The sequence below is a fragment of the Phyllostomus discolor genome, chromosome 4 (assembly GCF_004126475.2).
Source record: "Phyllostomus discolor isolate MPI-MPIP mPhyDis1 chromosome 4, mPhyDis1.pri.v3, whole genome shotgun sequence".
Taxonomy (NCBI): Eukaryota; Metazoa; Chordata; class Mammalia; order Chiroptera; family Phyllostomidae; genus Phyllostomus; species Phyllostomus discolor.
The window spans coordinates 30,160,714-30,181,825 of NC_040906.2; the positions used below are offsets into that span (position 1 = coordinate 30,160,714).

The 21,112-nt window shown below is 39.5% G+C and overlaps 1 protein-coding gene across 1 annotated transcript in view; it reads left to right on the top strand.

Annotated features, from left to right (window-relative positions):
- The window catches only part of SATB2 (SATB homeobox 2), a 177,819-nt gene extending 157,242 nt beyond the window's left edge, over positions 1 to 20,577 (top strand). The window contains exon 11 of the mRNA XM_028509335.2: positions 17,642 to 20,577. Coding sequence (XP_028365136.1) covers positions 17,642 to 18,103 — 462 coding nt within the window. The 3' untranslated portion in view covers positions 18,104 to 20,577. The remainder of the gene's footprint in view (positions 1 to 17,641) is intronic.
- Positions 20,578 to 21,112: the final 535 nt, after the last annotated feature.

Genomic DNA, 21,112 nt, shown 5'->3' on the forward strand with positions numbered 1-21,112 from the left:
GGCTTTGTGTTTGCGTTTTTCCTGCATCCTCACATTTCCCTCCTCCCCCTTCCTCATGTTTTAAATTAAAATCTAAAGACAGACCGAAGAAGTGTATATATAAAACTGCAAGAAGGATGTGGTAAATCATGGCAGTGGTCTGTGATCTCCCAGACGTGGTGTCGGGGATCTAAGACCAAAGGCAGATCCTCAGCTTCCAGTGCATTTGCTTGAAATCCTTCACCCTTGTAGCGTATCAGGGATAATAGCATATCATGGATAATTACATTTTTACAAACAGTAGAGAAAATCATTTTGACACACACACAGCATTTTCCAGCCAGACCAGCTTTTCAATCTTTTACAGTTTTCATGCATTAAGGCTCATATTTTCTTTGTTTATTTTTAAAATGTTGTCATTAATAATAGGTTTGTTCTGTGGGCACCCTCTGAATAGAAGATACCAAGGAAGACCTCTTTTTTCCCTGTTTGGCCCAAGTCAAACCTTTGATACCTTTTCCTTCGTGCTACTTGTGTTTCTCATTAAGAAAGTTATGGCCACTAAACTTTCATGGAGATTTTTAGAAGCTTTGGTCATTTTTCAGCTTATTTGCTATGTGTAATCGAATAAATTGTTTAGTGGCAAAATCACTGAAAATAAAATGGGAGAAAAAGTCATAGAAGAAATGCTGTCATCAATTGCTTTGCCACCCCGATGCAGTGAAGTGAGTTCTGACTGGCCGAACCCAGGAAAGGTCATGCCCATCAGCCACTCAGCTGCTCCAACATTCTAGAGCACCAAAAATTGGGCAACAATATTCTCTTTACCCTTTCCAATCCGATGGGGAATTTCATCTTGAAAATGAAATTCATTCCCCCGAGGCCTTTGAAACTTTGATAACACACAATAAATAAAATCATATCTAATAACTCAGTGGTTTCTTTTAGCACCATCATCATCTTTTAGATGGACTGTGACTGCAGAAACATAAATACTTGCAGGCTTTGAAAGCCCCGTTTCTATTTGCTAAATAAACTTGGCTCACTTTAAATTCCTCTGTGTACAGTCATTAATACAATCCACTCTGACAGCATTTAATTAAAGTGCTTCTCTCTATTAAATTCATTAAAAGCCCCCCCCCCCCCCCCAGCCCTCACCGCAATGTATAACTGCTTTCCAGATGCTGAGTGGCAGGGACCTATGAGCCTCCCTTTAAATAACTTCTCATTTCTCTTTGTAAAGTGTAGATTACATTCAATTTAGAAACTGTTAAATATGGCTTAGAAAGAAAGTCAGACTCCAGGACAAGTTCCCCATCCCTTCAGCAATTTCTTAAAAAACAAATGTTGGTTTAGCTTGTCTGAATAAGCATCTATTATCTGCATATTTTTCTTATATTTTGTCAACACTCCTAGGCATTTAATCTGGGAGGTAATAAAGGTAGGATTTCCATATTGGGGAATTTGCATTAGTTAAGCAGGTACTTGACTTGAATGACTTTGCCTTCAGATTTGGAGAGTGTGAGTGTAACAGTCCGGTATTAATAGATTATTGACAGTTTAATGTCTTGGCACCTACTTAGCCCATGAAATATAATAACCAGGAAGCTGTCTGATATAAAAGCAGTCAATAGCATTTTTAATCAAAACCTTTCAGTTAATTGCTGGTTGACCTCAGAGATTTCCTTTAGGCAATGCCATCCTTAGTTTAGACCAGAAAGACCATATTGATCTGTAGAGTTTATTTGGAGATGATTATTTAATACCCATTGCTCCAGCGTATGTGGTAAATTTTGCCTTTTCTGTGTCTACCAAATGAATTGTCTTTTTGGCAGTGCTTTTTGCAAATATTCCCTTTACCAGCTCTACTTTGAAAATATCTCATTAAGTCTGTTCTCTTCTCAGAAATAGAAAGTTGGGAATCTTGAGGGAACACATGATCAAGTGTTTTAATATGGTAATTGAGTTTTGATAGAATTCTTTGCTCAGTCTGGAATTACAATTCCAACAGAGACCCTGACAAAGCTAAAAACTATACTCTCAGTGAGGGTAACTATGTAATACCTTAAGAGCATGGCACCAAAGAACAAAAATGTTCTTTAATAAATACTCTTTAATACCAAAATGCCTTTTGGTCTCTCTCAGTATAAATGAGATAGCTTATATTTAGCACCTAGATTTTCTATACTTCCATGATTTATTTAGTTTTAGTTAAATACTTCTCAAAACAAATTTTGATAAAATCTGGCTCTGCTGCAAAGGCAGGCAGGAAGCAGCAAAAGCGGGTTCTGGTCCTCACTGTAAACCATCCACCTTAGCCACTTGGGGTTGTGTGGCTGACTCACAGTGCGGCAAGACTATATGCTGTGAAGTAACTGAGTTACTTTCCTTTCTTCACACACAGGTCAGCAGTCAGTGTCTTTCATTCTACTCTGAGAACAATCGTTCTTGGCGTTTCTTTGATGTTTTGGGAAATCCCTGCAGTGCTTCCCGTAACACGCTGTAGATAGGCAACATTCTTCAGCAGTTCACCATCCACTTTTGAGTAAATACATCTAGTTCTTATACATTCTTTTTTTTTTTAAGATTTGCTTTCTTTATCTTCTGTGGATTCTCTCATTGTTATTTATTGTTTTGCTGTTTTGCCTCCAGCAGCTTTTCTCTTAATAGAAACTGTCTGCTGTAGGCCTTCTGAGTTCTGTTGATGGTGAAAACATTTCTGCAGATTGGGGAGGGGGAGAGGGAAGCAAACTGATGAATATGTCAGTTTTTATCGCTGTGAACAGCAACACCCTAAACGTATGTCTCTGAATGTCAGTGATTTTCAATTAGATAATTTGGGGGAATTGAAGAACTGCATGAATCACTATGTGCTATTATTAGCCTATTCAAAGTATATGTGTGGACCTAGTAAGTTATTACAAACTTTTCTAATTCAGCTCTTTTTGGTAATAAGTGTATTTTTTTAATGATTGTCTATGTGAACTTATCACTGTTTTCCTCTCCTTAGGGCTATTAGACATGTTCTAAATTTTAAGAAGACTTCTGGTTTGCATAATATGGTTATTACCAGTACAGAACTATGCTGGACATTTTAGGATTGATTTTAAGTTTCAATTTTTCACTCAAAACACAGTGCTTGACCCTGTGCTAAGTGCTGAGTGTGTGGGGATGAATGTGCCACACAATCTACCCCTAAGGAGCTCACTGATTTGTGTAGAGACAGGTTCAAGGACAGGGAACTATGATACAGCATGCAAGTAAGGACAGAGGGAGAAAAGCCCAAAAGAGGGGCACATGTACCGGAAACCTAGCGGGCAGCAGGACCTAGAAGAAGGCTTCCAGGAGGCAGTGCTGCTCCGGGTCACTTACACAGTTCCTCATTAGAGGAGTTTTCCAAGTGAAAGGGACAGCAGAGGCAAAGGCACGGAGGTAGAGGAGCCGAGGCTGCAGGCTGCGCCTTCAGAGTCAGAGCTCAGCCTGAAAGGCAGACGTTGCAGAGCGAGGACTGGGCAGGGGCAGAGCCACACTCCAGCCATGGGTCCTGCTCAGGAGCCAAAAGGCCCTGAGCCATCTTAAGGCCACTGATGACCTTTGGAAAGACGCTCTGTTAGTCATGGCAGGAGGCTGTTGGGAGGAAGTCATGGTAATTCAGGCAAGAAATTATAAGGGTTTGAATAACAGCAATGGGAGTGTATGTGGAAAGAAACCTAAGAACTGCTTGAAAGGAATACCCAAGCAGCACAGGGGATTGACTTGATGTGAAGGTTCGGATGAGGGGAAGGAGCAGGGAAGTCTCAGATCCTGACGGGGGCAAGTCGGGTGAGGGAGCCTTGGAGCAGCAACCAGAGCATTAATGATTAATTCCCTGCTAATGTCGTTTGTAAGAGTGTTTGTTTTGTACTGAATTCTCAGCTATTAAATTAAATCCACCCGTAGGCAAATTCACATTTGCAAGTATAATGACTTGACAGGTGTAGCTTCTGAGGACACCCTGCACAGGGTAAGCAGATGCAAGGTGGGGCAGCAATAGGCTTGCTGTGGTGAGCACAGGAAACACAGAGTTTTTTCTTGCATTAGTATTTATTAATGGTTGTATTATTTTCCATGTGAACAACTGTAAACCCACTTTGGCCCCACCCTGTAGGCTCTGTCCCTGTAGGCACAGAGGCACAGTTGGACTTGCTTTGTGAATCCGAGTAGATAAGGATGCTGCGTGGCCGGCCCCTGGGACTGTAATGGTTCACCTGCAGCTCAGGGACTCTAATCTTTCCTGCGGGTCAGGGTGGAGAGTGGGCTGGGGAGGGAGTTGCCAATCCAGCTATATTGCCCCAGGGAATTAGGAGCTGGGCATTTCTCTTCCCAGTGACCATCCTGGGTACCCTGGGAGAAGGACATTCATTTTCTTAAGGAAACCACAGTCTAAAACAAGTGCCTGCCCTGTCTACTTTCCACTCACCTGGAGTGCTTGCCACAAAGTTGAGAAGCAAAAGTTTCTCCTTATTTGGTTTCATTTAGTGAGGTTATTAAGGTAGGGGATGTAAACATCCGCATCCACAAAATAAATGGAAAGTGGCTTAGAATTTAAAAGAATGCTCTAGAATTAACCTTTGGGAAGTTTTACATCATTAGCATTTAATTTTTCCATATTCTTCTTCTCTTGAGAGAAAACAGTACCAAGGAAGCCGGTTTCTAATGAGATTAAATGACACCTCGCACTGAAGGCTGAGCTTGACAAGCTCTGGTTCCGCACCTTTTCAGGGCTCAGCCACAGGAGTCTTTGCTGCCACTCCCTGGAGAGCAGCGGCCTCACCTCCACAGTGGGAGGAGAAAGCCCTTCTTTGATCTTTTGACTTGTTTACCCAGTTTGGGCTCTAGGTTATAATACACCATGATGTGTCAGTGGCACGGTAATGCTAGATATTTTGTCTTTTACCAGTGTGGTTGGTTATAATGCACTGCTTAAGATTTGCTTTCTATAAAAGGCATATTGGTACTTTCATGTGTTTGATTCACGCAGTGCAGTTTTCTCAAGTCCTGTTATTAAGTGGTTACATCCAGAAAGCAAAAAAGATGCTGAGGTAGTGTTTTATTGGTGAACATCTAATATTTTCACTAACCATAACTGTCAGATTGTTCTGACTTCTGAGTGCCCCAACTGTAAAAATAATACAGAAAATGCGACCTGTCATGGGATTCTAAATAGCCCCACGTGAGCCGCAAATGCATGGATTACCTTTTCTCCTTTCTCCACCCCAAGGAAAGAGTTTAATCCAAACACCCTTTCCTCGTAACTAGTTTAAATGCTCTTCTTTAAGAAGCTGGAAAACGACATCACTACAGTGTCACTAGTGCCATCACAATTATGGGTATTTTTAACATTAAACTGAGTCCTGGCTGAGTTTTGTCAGGAACTCCGTGTCTTTTTCTGTGCTAGCAAATTTTGATGAGATCGGGTCTATGCTTTTTAAAAGTGAGACTAACATTTGAGAGAGGAACTTCTCCATAATATATTCTAGTTTTTCTAACTTCTTTGTCTCCACTTATAACCTTAACTTAAAACATTGAATAGTGTCCTCTGTCATTTTGAGTGTTATTTTTACATTTTAATTAGAAGATATTTATTAACACTAAGTCAATTTGTGTTCAGAACTTAAATTGAAATTGAAAATATTTTTGCATTTTTCTCCAGTTACCAGTTGCATGGCAATGAGGGCAATGTTTGTTACACATTAGACTCCGGGGTTTGTGATTTGGGGGCCAGAGCTCAAGTTCATGTATTAATTTTCTCCTTTGCATAATAAATGCAACAGTGTCCATCTGCATTTTGGAATTAGTTTGTTGTTGTTTTAAAAAAAACAAGTAAGTCCGAAAGATAGTAAAGTGCTTTGCTAATATCCTAATTATATAATCTAAATAATTATAGAAATTTGACCACTGAGTCACATTATATAATATGTGAATAAATCAGGAAGAGTAATTCTTTATTTCAGTGATGCTTACGTAATTTATTGAGATCCTGTGACTTTAAGTATACATAGTTCTTTTCCCCATATTATCCTTGTTTCTAGGTCATTCTTTACCAAATACGTATTTTCAAGTTATAATTTTTGTCACTGGATTTATAAATACTAAGAGATTTGGAAGTGGTTTGAATTCTGACTCCAGTGCTTTATCTTAGGAATCATTATTTAAATCTTCATTGACACAGTTCTTGGCTGGCTGCATGATGTCTGTTCTTATAAAAATGTAGCTCTTCTCTACCTCCGTTTAATAACATGGTTTCACTTAACAGGAATCAAAATTCTGTTCTGGTTAAACTTACTGGATGAAGTTTACTTATCTGAAGTAGTCTCTGTATCCTGTTCTTTTAACCTTACTTTGAATCTGTTTTAAAAAGTCAAATTTTAGAGCTCACTGCATCATGTTATCACTGGCAATTGTTATTGTTTTCCTTTGGGTCACATTTTTACTGCACTTGAGAATTATTTAGCCAACTGGATTAACTGTTTAAGAATTCTAATGGATCATTCTTAGCCTGAACCCTTCCCACATTTTTTTCTCTTGACCTTTTACTATTGATGTGGTATTATGAATTTTCAGGTTGGTTATTTTAATACATTATGAATTCCTGGTATTCAAGTCATCCTAACCTTTTACCCTCTTCGTTAAGCTACTCTGGTTATCTTTAACTTGAACTACACGTTCTTTTTTCACTCATGCTGGTGCAAAAGGCACTCTTTTCTTGATTACACCAACGAAAGGAGTCATGCATTTGTTTAAAAATCAGAATTCCAGAGGTAACTGTCAGCCCTGGTCATGTCCATGTTATTCTTTACTCATTGAAACACAAATGTCAAATCATTAAAGACGCTTTGGGGTTACCTGTACCTTAAATCTGGTCTTGAAAAGATAGGGCTTTTCTGTGATTTGTTTTGGCTAAGCTTTTTGTTTCGAGAAAACGTTTGAAGGGTGGTGGAGGTGTATGGGAACAGGAAGTATATGAATACTTGTGGGTGTCAAGTAAATGGAGTTGGGTGGGTGGGATGGGAGATGTTTTCTCCTAGGCTGAAGGACATGTGGCCATGGCCTGGACCATCTTCAAGAGCCTGCTCTTTCCAAATTGTCTCAGAGATTCTTTCTTTTCCTGTTTGTAGAATAGTTTTTAGTCATCCTCTCAATGATGCCAATGAAGGGAAAGGGATAATTGCCATTAGATGCAATATGTGTCCATGCATTACCTCTCTTACATAACAGGGGAGATGGCTGCTTTTTAAGACGCAGGGTGTCTCTCTGACTGTGATATGGCTGCTCATCTCGACTCTGCTTAATGTACTGCTGTCTTCCAGCTCATCTTATATTGTGGAAACAGCTCACCCAGCTACCTCTTTAGTGTTTGCAGATTCCAACCACTCCCAATAGTCAGATTAATGCCTGCAGCCCCCTGCTTTTTTTAACCCAAACCATACCAAAGTTGCTGGAATAAATTGTTCTCAGTTTGTTACCAAAGAGGAAATGATATAAGCCAAAGGCTGTTTTAAGAACTATGCTTCCTCCAACACCCAAGTTTATTCTAACAGATTATTGTGTCACAGTGTTTTTATGCTTTTATCTTTGTCCAAAATGTTTATTTTGAGAACCAATTATTAAACCGCATTAAAAACATACACGATGTCCCAATACCATCTTGGTTACAGTATTGGAGGAAACTCAGAGTAAGGCTGGATGAAATTGGACACACATTTCCATGTCAGACTTCCCACCATTTTGCTTGTTTGTATTGATTTCTCTTGACATGGTCTTCTTTTATTGAGCACCGCTCTTTTTCTTTCTTATTCTCTCTCTCCTTTTTTAATTTTTTAAAAAATCCCCTTCCTATAGCTGTATGTGCTAAGAGCAATTGTAAAAGGAGACCAACTTATATTAAACCTGCCTGGAGTCAAAACGTAATCTAACACCTGTAGTCTGCAATTTGTCATCACTTTATGGATACTTTTTTTTTTAATAACAGATTTCCTGAGTTTTGACCTTAGGATACTTATAATCCAAAAAAAAAAAGGCAACAAACTAAGCCGTAGTTTTTTAATAAGTCTTATAATGTTAGGATGTGAAATTACAACCCTAAGAGCCAACTCAAGTATGATCACTTGGAATTAGAAATAGCGCTGAGCTGCATTTGCTGGAGAACGTTTTGCCTCTGAAAATGTCTTTGAGTGATAAAGAGGCCAGCCATGGTGCACGTGCAGTTTCTCTTACACTCACTCTCCGAGGCCTTCCTAGGTGGCTTGGCTCAGATAGGGGTGTTTTAAACCGTGGGGTCCATTTTGAATTTTACAGTAAAGTGCTTGGTTTTCATTAGGAGAAAGAGAGAATGTGATTCGTGGGTTTCAGAGTTTTCCAATACTTTGATGTTAGGGTCCTCTTTCTGTTTTACTATTATGGATTCCAATAATGTGTTAAAACTATCATTGTTTACTATATTAGAAATTAGTCCTGAGAAAATTTTTAAATGTTTATTAATTTTAAAGTGAGTATAAAAATATATGTGCATGTGTGTAAATAATATATTTTTATGAAAAATATTTCTAAAGCAAAGAAATGAGAAGAGTACCATTGTGTTATATATATATAAATATTTTAAATATCTGACTTAACTGATTCTCATAATTGCATCTGCATTCAGTCTGGCACAGTTTGTGGTTTTGGTTGGAGTAAATGAAGAAATCAAGCCTCACACAGACATGCAATTAGAAAAGGAAGGAATATAGTAATAGCCTTTGCAGGTAGTATTCTTCTTTGTTAGTATAGCAAAACTCTACATGTGGTTTCCTAAAGTATAGTTGCAAATTAGAATCTAAAATCATATTGATGAACTTTCCATACTTCTTGACATTATAGCTTGCACTTTGAATTGGAGCTTTTACGATTCATGATGTTGTAATATCATGCATTGGTCATTTGGAAAATATCGGTATACTGAGTTATGAGATCTAAATTTTGACACATTCCATTATATGACATATTTAAAAATTGTTAAATCACCACCAATTTCATTAGGCAAGTTTTAAGATTTGGGGAGCTATTAAGCTTATAATAGCAGCTACAGGTTTTCCCAAATTTGAATTTTTGCTTGAAAAGTCCAGTTTTATCATTGGCAACAAATACTCTCAGATATTTTCCTGGAAGTGATAGGCTTACTTAATTTTTAAGAAAATGTCTGCCAAATACCCAGATCTGAATAACTGTAGTTTGTCTGTTAGTTTCTCCTTCAGATAGAAGCGATATTCCATGACAAAGGTGGCTAGCTCAGCTCACGTCTCAAACACGTGCTCTTCCACATGACAGCTGTCTCACATCTTACTTCGTGCACCTACAGCCATGCTGTATGTGGACTTCCCGTTTCCTCACACAGGATACCAAGAAAGGTATACTCAAGGATAGAAGCCTAATGGGATTCATAACTTATTACTACTTCATCAAGGACCTTCTCAAATGAAGGCAGCATTTTTACTGTGTGTGTGGCCGTGAAGAGCACACCTGGAGTGCAGTTTGGTGCCACTGCCTTGACTGACGCTGACGGCCAGCAGCATTCTCACCGCTGCTGCTGCACCTTCAGGACACGGTTCAGCGTGATCAGAAAGGCAAGGAACGCCTTAGTCCTGACATTACCACAGCTTTGATGTCATGCACCGCTTCATAGGGGATGAGGATCTCCCCTGGGGTCTATGGACCACATTTTAAGAACCACAGATAAAGGATGTCTTCCTAAGGGGATTCCAGGCAGTACATATAGAAGGTGTCACCTTCAATAGGACTATGACTGTGAAGTATAATTTCATGTGACAGATGCTTAAGAGGCAACCCCCATGTGTTAGGTGCCATGTTAAAGATCAAAGATATATGTAGCACATGAGCAGAGGAAATAAGAGGACTTATTGGAGGACATCTTTCTTTGTAGATCTGCAGGCCTTGGGTGTGAAAGGGACAGATAGATCTCAGAATTTGTGATGACTCATAATTGATAGAAAAATACATGAGGCAATGTACTGCTCATCCTTAAATCCTCCTGTCATTTTTTAAATGATAGTAGCTACTTATAAAAACCTTATTTATGATGAGAACTCTGCTAAGAACTTACCATGCACTATCTCACTTAGTCCTCATATTACTACATGGGAGATGTTACAGATTAACAAACACTGGCCCCAAGAAGTAACTGCTCAGACTTACAAAGCTAGCAAATGATGTGCATTTGGGGTTAAGGACTGGATGCATAACCACAACTTTGTGACCCCAAAACTCTGGCTCCCAACTTCTATATGGTGTCATCTTATGGGTTATGCAGTGCCCTGGAATTTTTATTTTTAACACAAGAAATGGTAAAAAATACATATATATTTGCTCTCATATACCCACTAAATGTAAGTTTCTGTAATGAGTAAAGGTCCTTTACTTTTAAAACATAGTTTTACCATAAGGGAATACTCACAAAAACAATAAGTTGTGCATAACAAGAGTAATAACTGGTCTGAAAATAGAGAGAATGTGGGATTGATTTAGTGCAGCAGATCGACGAGGAACTGAGCACTCGCTGTGCGCCAGGCGTGCAGTGCGCCAATACATAGCTCACAGTCCAGTAGATGAGATACATATAAGCATTTATATTCATTATTAATCATTAATGCTGTTTTCCCCTTTGAAGTTTTGAGCCAAAATTGATAGTCTTAAGTGATAATTTTGAAGAAAGGAGAATATTAGGGTATAGAGCTAGGTCATTGAAACTGAAAACAAATATCTCAGTTGTATGATATTTTATATACATAGTATATTTTTAAATAGCAGAATTTATTCACTCACTTATTTAACAAAGTCTAACTGAGTTATGCACAGGACCATTCAACCAGTTGTTCTTATTGTCTGTTAAATACATTCCTCTCAGGACATTTAGTGGCAGAGTGCTTTCCTCTTTTGCGTCAACTATTTTACATTCTCTGGTCGTAGATGAGTAAGATTAGACAAGTCCAAGTAATTCTGACACTAACTCAGAATAAACACAGACACAAAAGTGATGTTTGTGGTCCTCATCTCTGGTTGATGCGCATCACCACTGAGGACCTGACGCTGTGGGTGAGGCGCCCTCCTCTGGGTGAGGCTTGTCACGGAGAGCTGGAAGCAGCTACCTGGGCTTTTGTTTTAACCTATTGCCACCACACTGGATCAGCCACCCTCTGCAGTCACCTCCTGAATAATTTCTCATTTTCTCTCTATAAAAAGACCACAAAGTCTTGGCTTATTATAAGTAATCCATTTCACCCTATAATGATACAGTGAATTATATACTTTCCTCAACTTAATCATTCAAGATCTCACTTCCTTTCCTGCAGGCAAAAACCAGTATATTTTACACATGGCTCCCAGCTGGTTTTCATTGAGACCTTCAAAATGCATTTGAACACTGAGGGGTTTAAGAAGAGCTGCTTTATCTCCCTCAGTCAGTTTTGTCATGGTACCATTTTGTCCTCGTGTGTTCAGAATGTTCCGTTTTGAAGGCAGAGAAACGTGTCCGTGTTATGATTGTGCTTTGTCACTGGGCAAGGAGGTTTTGGGTTTTCTTTTGTAGTTGATGTTCCTTTTGCATATATTTACCACTTTTTTCTTTCTCACATCTTCATGTCCATTTATGTACACATGTGTCATATTTCAGCCCGGAGAGATTTCAGCAAATAAAAGGAACTTAGATTTTTCTATTTGTTTATGTCCTACCCATAACCTATTCACCAGCACTTAATTGTTGAATTGTTGAATTGGTGAATTATAGGACTCCTTATTAGAAAGCTTCATAAATTAATAGGTTCAATTATTATATGCATCCCATAAATATTTAATAAATGAATACTTTTTTCACCCCTTAATCCAAAGCCAATTGTTTTAAACATGCTTTCCTTTAGACATGCTAAGCACATCTGATGAAGAGGGTACCTATCAGCTAAATGCAAATTGACCAGTCTCTTGAGGATAGAGGTGCCAATGCATCCTTCTGGCGGTCTTTATGATCGTGTTGCTATTTGTGAAATTCCATCAAAAGTCCAGTAGTACACTGTAAGCTGCGATTGTCTTACTTCATATCTGGATATATGAATATTTCTCTTCTCTCTTGTAATAGTGTCAGTTTCAAGTCCCTTATTTTTGGCTGGATCAGATTATGATTTCAGTTCATGGTGAGGATGCTCCATCACCCTGCCAAGGCCCTCGCTGCCTTGGCCAAGGCCACCTCGCCACTGTCATTTCTCTCTAGTGTGGGTCTGCCCAACTAGAGACGCTTTCTCTGGGGATGGAAGTGTGTTCTGTCTGTGCTGTCCAGTATGGTGTTGCACCGTGTGGTTATCAGGCACTTGAAATGGGGCTACTCTGACAGAGGAACTGAGCTTTTCCTTTTTTTGTTTCAATGAATTAAACTCTAAATGTAAATAGACATGTGTGGCCAGGAGCTGCTGTATGGGATAGCAAAGCTCTAAAATGCTGCCTTCCTTGATGTTCTTCAAATACACCAAGTGTACAGGGTCTGGCACAAATAATACCCCTTTTTTATTACAAGATCTTTTATTACAAAATTATCAGGGTGTCATTGTGTAACATAACAGTATCACACTCAAGCACACCCTAGGACATTTTAGGTGAAATGTTCAAATTAAAACTGTAAATTATTACCCATATTATTACCCAACCAACCACACCCAAGCAGGCGTTACTTCTGCCAGTCCCTGTATTCCTGTCCGCCAGCCCTTTTGCTTGCCGTTTCCTTTGCCCGATGCTCTTCTTCCAGCTTGGTCCTCACTTCCTTCAGGCCTTTGCTCAAACACTTCCTCCCTAGGGAGGCTTCCTTGAGTCACCGTGTTTAAAACAACTTCCACGCCCCTGATTCTCCTCCTTATGCATTGTTCTATTTTTGCTTGTAGTAGTTATTGCTACCTGATATTTTATTTGTGGTTTGTCACCTCTGCCCTAGAGACTTTATTTAATTTTCCTATGTAATCTTTTGCTCATAGAAGGCAGGAGAGCATAAGGTTTAAGGGCATAGGATTTGAAAGCAGATAGACATGTTTTAGAATCCCAGTTCTGTTGCTTATAAGCTATGTGGCCCCAGATTATCAAAACTGTCGGAACTCCAGTTTTTTCATCATAAAATGGGATAAAAATACCTTCCTCCAGGATTACTGAAAATAAACTAAGTTAAAATATATTATATCATTCAGGTGAGTTTTTGGCTCATAATAAGCTTTACTATGAATGCGACCACCTATTATTACCATTATTATTGTTGTTACTAAAGCTGCTTAGAAATGTCAGTGGTATGAACCCTAATTGTATTGAAAAATCAATGATAAAAGCTATGGAAGAGATTTTTAAATAAACCTTTTCAAACTCTCTTTGTAGAAATTATCAGAGATGAATTGTGCTCTAGGTTAAGTTCAATTGTGACAAAGAAGAATCCAAACCAAAATAGAGCTAGGATGACTTATCAGGCTTCAGTTTACAAAGGCCAAGAGTAAAGGGATGGATGGCTATCTTTACAGAATGACATGTTCCGTTATTTGGGGAAATCGCATGAAAGATGATGGACCTTAGGAAGAGAAAAAGGGCAGTGCTGGGCCCACTTTGAAAAGGGGGCCAAAGGCTGGAGAGTCTGCAGACCTGGGCAGTGTCACCTAAATGTCTTGGAAGATGCTCCATTAAACTTAAAAATCTCAGAAATCAAAAATCTGGGTGTGGGAAGAGCTTGTTAGGAAAGGCACATTTCTTTAAGTTGGCAGGGTATACACTGTCTTGTTGAAATAAATGAAAAACTTTGTAATTAAAAGTTTTTCATTTATAATAAAACCAACCAGCCAGCAATACAAGCCTGAATGATCAAATGAGCTGAGGAACAGGATGGCTTGTAGGTCCATCCGAGCCCTTGACCGGGACAGAGGCCAAAGTGGATTTATTCCGGCCGTCAAGGGATTTTGAACACCTCTAAAGTATTCAGGTCGAAGAACTAAAATTCAGTTATGTGGGAGTTCGGAAACCTGTCTTATGAAGAAGAAGCTAGAAGAATTGACATTGTGTAGTCAGCATGTGAGAGAGTGAAGAAAAGTCCAGAAGCACTGCATGACAAGAAGAATGCCTAGGCTGTCATAGTAATAAGCTACTGCAGTTGACTGGTGAGGAAGTTTATGCGATACTTTCTACTAAAAATTATCCAGAGACAGTAAACCACTCTACCTGGATAATTAGAACATTTACGGGGAAAGAAGGTCGTTTAGGCCAGATAACTTGGGGGATCTTCACATCTCTGTCTTAGGCATATTGCAGTTGAAAGGGGGTCACAGCCAAAGAACTGTGTCAGTGTCACCGAAAAACCTCAGGGAGGCCCTTTCCACGATGGGTAAGATGGTTTCACCTTTGAGCCGCTCATTTCATCTTTCTCTGTCCTGACTGCCCTTTCCTTATCTGTTCGGAGATGCTAGAAATATCACTTAACCTTGCTCACGGAGATAGCACCATGCTGCCCAACTCACTATAGAATATTCTCTGGCCAGAAACAAGATATTACACTCTCTAGATTATTTCTCTTGTTACTTCTCTGAGAAACATCTTTCTCTTCTGTGACAGGATCTCACTGTTCCTTGGAAACCTGCTTTCTCAGGCCAACAGCTCCCTGTGTTTTTAATGTCCGATTTAGAGGGGCTTCCTGAGGTGCTCCATGTTTTCAGGTTGTTCTTGTTTTATCTAGTGCCTTCAGGAGGCACTGGGCAGATCATCAGTGTTAATCCTACCTGAAGAGCTGAGAGCTGCCCTGCACAGGGAAAGCATTCTATGAGTGGCAGCCCTTATTGCCATTGTTTTTCTGTTTCAGGTGTGGCTTCCCCGTGAGCACGTGTTACTACTGCTAGGTCCTAATGTGAAGCAGGGGAGGTGACACAGGCCCACTGGTGGCACTTAAGGAGAGGAACAGGCTCTGTCATGCAGAAAGATTATAGTAAGGTCCAAGTAGAGTTTTGGAAAATCTCTTTAACCAGTGCACAATGGAAAACCTCCAAAGAACCAATCTAATTATTTAATTACATGGAACTGTTATGCTGACTTTTACTAAAGAAGACAAGCATAATTTAGAAAATGGGGCATTTTAATTCTCTTTTGTTTTCCAATTAATGCAATTGCTCTAATAGGGGGGACTGGTGCTTGAGTATATGCCCTTCCAGGATGTGTGTTCCACACCGAATTTCAGCCTTTCTCATGAGAAACGCAAATCCTCACCTGTTGACATGGGGGCTCATTCATTACAATGCTCAGGCTGCCCAGACTTGGCCTCAGAGCCCGTGTCTTCCTGCCGTGACAGTCGCCACGAGCCAGACAGGCGCGCCTGCACCTCCGCTCCTCCTGACGGCTGTAATCGGCGTGTGGAAGTAATGGAGCTCTCACTTTTTTTTTTTGCTGATGCCAGCTCACCACAGCAGACCACGCGAGTTTACTCTTAGTCGAAAGTGATAAAGAAAATGCCAAGAACATTCATTTTAATTGGTGAACATCACACGGGGACCTTTGGTGCCCCTGTTTTATGGTCCTCGGGTTTGGATTTCTTTTCACTCCTGTAGGCTGTCAGCTATTATGAGATAGTCTTACTTGCACTTGATTCGCCTTTCTATTGTTATTTTGATTGTTTCTTGATTAGCAATTATTATTTGAAAAGTCTTATCCTCTTGTTTATCATTCTCTTAGGTAACAGTGTCATCTTCCCTAATATTTATTAAATTCTATATAAAAGACTGGTATTTTCAGATTACTGAGAAAGTATTTTTCACCAGATATGGTCCCTACAACTAGGATAGATGGTAGAGATTCTTTTCTCTGAAATGCTTGCTTTGACACTGATGTTTTATAGCTGAGGGAAGAAATGGGTCATACGGGTGGCGTGTGGGGCGATGGTGATGGTGGGACCAGTGATTCTTCAGTGTAATGAGACATGTTTCTTTCCGCACTGATGGGACTGAGAACCCCCTGAACTCTAGAAAATACTTAAGTTGCTACTCTAACATGGAAAAGATGTATAAAATATGAAAGAATGGTAAGAGAAAAAATGTGTGTTTTTTCAAAAAGTAAACTCACTGTTCTTAACGGTCTTGGGATGACCCAGAGAGCAGGCAGCATTTGAGTAGAAGAAATGTGGTCTTTGCTTTTGGAGTAGACACGGCATTGCTGCTGCTGTTGGGAGGTGTGAGCCGTGCCCAACCACCTGTCCGGGACCCACGCTCCCTGTCCCCTGTCCACGCAGCCCCTGATGCCCTCCTCACACAGCCTGTGGTGAGCACGGGCCACGTGCTCTGACAGTCTCCTCCATGTTGCTTGCTTTCTTCTGTCAGGTTGAAGAAGGTCTTGAATAAACATTCAAATGGGAAATTGTTTCACGCAGAGAGATGTTGTTAGGAAGCAATTATGAAGATCAAGAATAAACGTGTCTACTAGAGCTACTTTCTTTAAATAAGTAGGGGATAGGCAGGGATAAAAGAGAAATTTAAATTAATTACAACTAGAAAACTTTGATATTAAAGATGGAAATACAGAAACTAGGAAGTATGTGCAAAACAGATGATTAATAGTTTATAGTGATACTGAGAAAGTCCATCCAAATGAGTGTAAAAGTCATTTAAAATTCATAATGTAAGAAAAAGTTTTACCTTTAAATTAATTTGGATGCTTTTATTTAAGGATCAAAAGTGGGGCTAAAATAAAATAAAGTTCCTAATTTTATAAAGGATTGGCTTTCTGGCTCAAATATCAACTCTTCCTCTAAGAGTAATCATGAGGCCAGTGGTAACAATGATGGTCATTTATTGGATATTTGCCCTCAGCCAGAAGTGGACAAACTATGACCCATGGGCCAAGTTCAGTTTGCCACCTGCTTTTATAAATAAACTTTTATTAGAATATAGCCATGTTTATTTGTATATTATGGCTGCTTTCATGCTATAAAGATAGAGTTGAGTCATTCAACAGAGACTCTATGGCCCTGCAAAGCTTAAAACATTTACTGTCTGGCCCTGAACTGAAAAAGTCTGTCAGCCTCTGATTTAAGGTAACCACTGTTCTTTACATACATTATGTCATTTAATCCTTACAACATCCCTAGGAAGTTAGTGTCTTATCCATCTTTTATAGATGATGAAATTGAGGCTTAAAGCTGTTTAGTGTTTTGCACAAGGACACCCAGCGAAGTGGAAGAGTCTGGATTTGAACTTAGGAGTTGCAAGCCTAGAGCCTGCACTGTCTTTCCGGGTTCAGTTCCTTCATCATTAGTTCTCGGAGAGGTGGCAGGCGTATCTTGCTGCTTAATAGCAAGGAAGATTCTGGAGCCAGATTGCTTGAATTCAGATGACCTTGGCCAACATGACTGACTTCTTTGTGCCTCAGAGTATTAGCAGACATTACTATTATTAACCTCTTTTTCTGCAGATGTGATTCTAAATCTCCAGGAGTGCTTCTAAGTTTCCTGAAGGCCTGCATTTACAAATGAGTGTAGCCTTACTCCAAAGCTGGATGGACAACTCATATTTCAGGGGTTGGTGACTTTGGAAAGGTAAAATCATGAGTCACATGTTAATTTTTTATTTTATTTAATTATCAGGTCCTTCACAGACAGCAGTCTCAGCCGGCCAAGGAGAGTTCCCCTCCCAGAGAAGAAGCACCCCCGCCACCTCCTCCGACCGAAGACAGTTGTGCCAAAAAGCCTCGGTCTCGCACAAAGATCTCCTTGGAAGCCCTGGGGATCCTCCAAAGTTTTATTCATGATGTGGGCCTGTACCCCGATCAGGAAGCTATTCACACTCTGTCTGCCCAGCTGGATCTCCCCAAACACACCATCATCAAGTTCTTCCAGAACCAGCGGTACCACGTGAAACACCACGGGAAGCTCAAGGAGCACCTGGGCTCCGCCGTGGACGTGGCTGAGTATAAGGACGAGGAGCTGCTGACGGAGTCCGAGGAGAATGACAGCGAGGAAGGCTCGGAGGAGATGTACAAAGTGGAGGCGGAGGAAGAAAGTGCAGAAAAAAACAAGGCCCCGCCTGCTGAAATCGACCAGAGATAATGTGAACTCCTACCAGGCAAAGCAATACATCGGTCCAAGGATTTTCTGTTTTCGTTTCTTTAAAAAAATTTTTTTTGCTTTATTTTATTTTTGTCGTTTTTTTGTCTGTTTTGTTTTTCTTACCTTTTTTGACATTTCTTTGTTGCACAGGGTACACCTGTAGACTAAGTTCAGTATTTCCGAATCAGAGATCGCCTTGGCAAAGACGCTGAAGTGTTACACTTTTACAATGGATGGGATCATAGTAATTATAATCACAGGAGACTCTGCCTTCATTATTCTTGCACTTACGGAAGAGACATCAGGCAAGTTCCAGGATGAAAAGACCTACGAAATAAATGAAGGAAGCTACAAGTGTGTGTGTATATGTATATGTATATATCTATATATTTACATATATATATTAAAATTGCATGGGACAGAGAACTTTACAATCTGAAAGAATAGACTGTGAAATGAGTTCTTAAAGAAGAGACTTGTTTATGTATTAAAAAAAAAAAAACCACTTCACAGTGAGTCGCTTTGGCTTTTTGATAAACTTCGGCCTGCTCTCAGGGTGGGGTGACTATTTTTGAATTCCTATTTATTTTCTGTGTTTGTCCCTGATTTTTAAAAATTCTATGGCTTCCTATCTGGCAGCTTGATGGGTAATTTTTGAGGTATGTATTTAACAAAATAAATCAACACTGCCAAAAAAAAAAAAAAGAAAAAGAAATAAGAAGAAAGTGAAAAAATCAGGGCACCTTAAATGATACAAGTCAAATCACTCTTAAAGACACAATGCACACTTAAAATGACTCGCTATGTTCCGTTATTCAGCTTGTTATTACTTTAGTGAACAGATGTATTTCTATGGAATTCCAAATGAGTAAAACTGAAATTCAGTACACAGACAACTTGTACATTAGTGCAGTCTTGATAAAATGACATTTTGTCGTTGGACATAATGGAATTCATAGTATGAGCCACATTTTGTTGTGAAATTTACGTACCTGCTCGTGGCTTCAAATCTTAAAATTAATAAGCCTGCTCATTTAAAAGTTGTTTGTTGCTGTTTTCTTTTTTTTAATAGAAAATAGTTTAATGTAATGTTAAGTTAGAAAAGAAGTTGCTGCCCAGTTAAAGGGGCTCCCTCTGAAATAAATCTCCATCCTTTCTTCTCCCAAAAGACATTTCTCATTTCTGTCTCACTTTGGGCTTCCTCTTCTTCATACACATTCCATCCACCTGACCACACGCTTTCGGCCCCTGCTCTCACTGGCCTCAGCCCTTCCCTGGGGTGGCAGCCCTAACAAGAACCTGTTTTTGAATCATTGTGCAGCTCCAGGCAATAGAGTAAGTGAAGCAATTGCAGCGGAATCACCTACTCGCCTCCAACGGAAACATTTTCCCAGTTACCTACACAGCAATTACCTTATATAAAGCAGAACTAATGCTGACTGGCTGTTTAGTGGAATGAGCATTAAAGCTGCATTCTACTCTAGTTCTCCCAACCTCTTTTAGCTTCCTATCAGACATGCCAATAGCATTACTTTTCACTTCTACTTAGAGTCATTGCAAGAGGAGACCTCACCTTCAGGACTGGCCTGGTGAACCTAATCCACGCTCAGCGTGGCCAGCAAACGGTCCCGCACAGTTGGATTACGTTTTTTGAGTTGTGCTCTCATGCAACCTTGTCAGAGACCTCATGCAATATCACTTTGAAAGTTATTTTCTGTTTACTACACAAACATTGTAATATAACTGTTAATACTATTTATATATTTGAAAGGTATAAAAGGTAGGAGTTAAAAAACAAAAACCTCTATGTGTAAGATATTAACTCAGAATTTACAATATACAGGGAGAAGACATGTTGCAATACAAGCTAATTCTAGCTGCTCAGTAACCTCTGGAGTTTTTAAAGGGACATTTTCCTGTACTTTTTCAAATCATGATGTTTTAAAAATTATCTTGACACGAGCATCATATACCTTTGCAAAAGGATAGTTGTTTGCAGTTAAGCCCTGGGCCCAGCCTTCCTACTTCTGTAGTATGCTGCAGCTTTAATCAGAAAGTCCGTGGTTGCTGCTTCCTGATCTCCGAGTTACTCTTTCCAAATTGTCTTCTTACACTGTAGCTGAAGGTCACTCTGTACGCGTAATGGAAACTGATTTTGCCAAGCTCTTACGAGGTGGTTCATCTATCGATGGCATCCGCATTTGGTATCTTTTACACTTCAACCAAAAATTTATTAGGTATTTTTCAATGCTAAGTCTTGCCTTTTATTTTTTAATTTCACTGCCAAGTTTGCAGTGGTTCTAAGTGAATCTGTGGGCATTTTAGCCTGTGGTCTTGCCAGATCTTTGCGAATTACAATGCATATATGTCTATTTATTCAATATCTGTCATATAATATCTATTTGGAAGAAGAAACTTTCTCTTGTAGTGCCTCTTGACAAAGCACAATTTCCCGCCTTTTTTTTTTGTGAAATGAAAAACAAATTGTGTTTTATTGCGGTATCAACAATGTGAATAAGGATTAACATATTGTAAATGTTCTTTTTTCCATGTAAATCAACTATCTTTGTTATCACTAAGTGATAATTAATTTTTAACTTATGTGCATTGTTAGGCTGTTAGAATTTTTTGGTTGTTAAAATAAAACGCATTCAATAAATATGACCTTGTTTGTCAAGTGTTTCACTGGGCGTTGGCTTCTTTCCCATGTCACGGACACATACAGGGAGACCTGGTAAGCTCAGGGAAAGTCTGTTCCCGTTTTGGGGATAAGACAGCAGTACTCCCGGTTAGAGAGGCGCGAGTCCTGCACGATGCACAGATTTCATTGTACACGGGAATGTACGTCCATCCCTGTGTGTTTATGAACGCACGCACGCACGCTCACGTCCTGGAGCCTGTGCCCAGGAGAGTCATCTATCCAAACGTTCTGTCGTAGACAAGCAAAGCTCAAACATATAGATACATTTATGGGCTGGCTTCTTTAGTTTTCTAGTGAATATTTTCTGT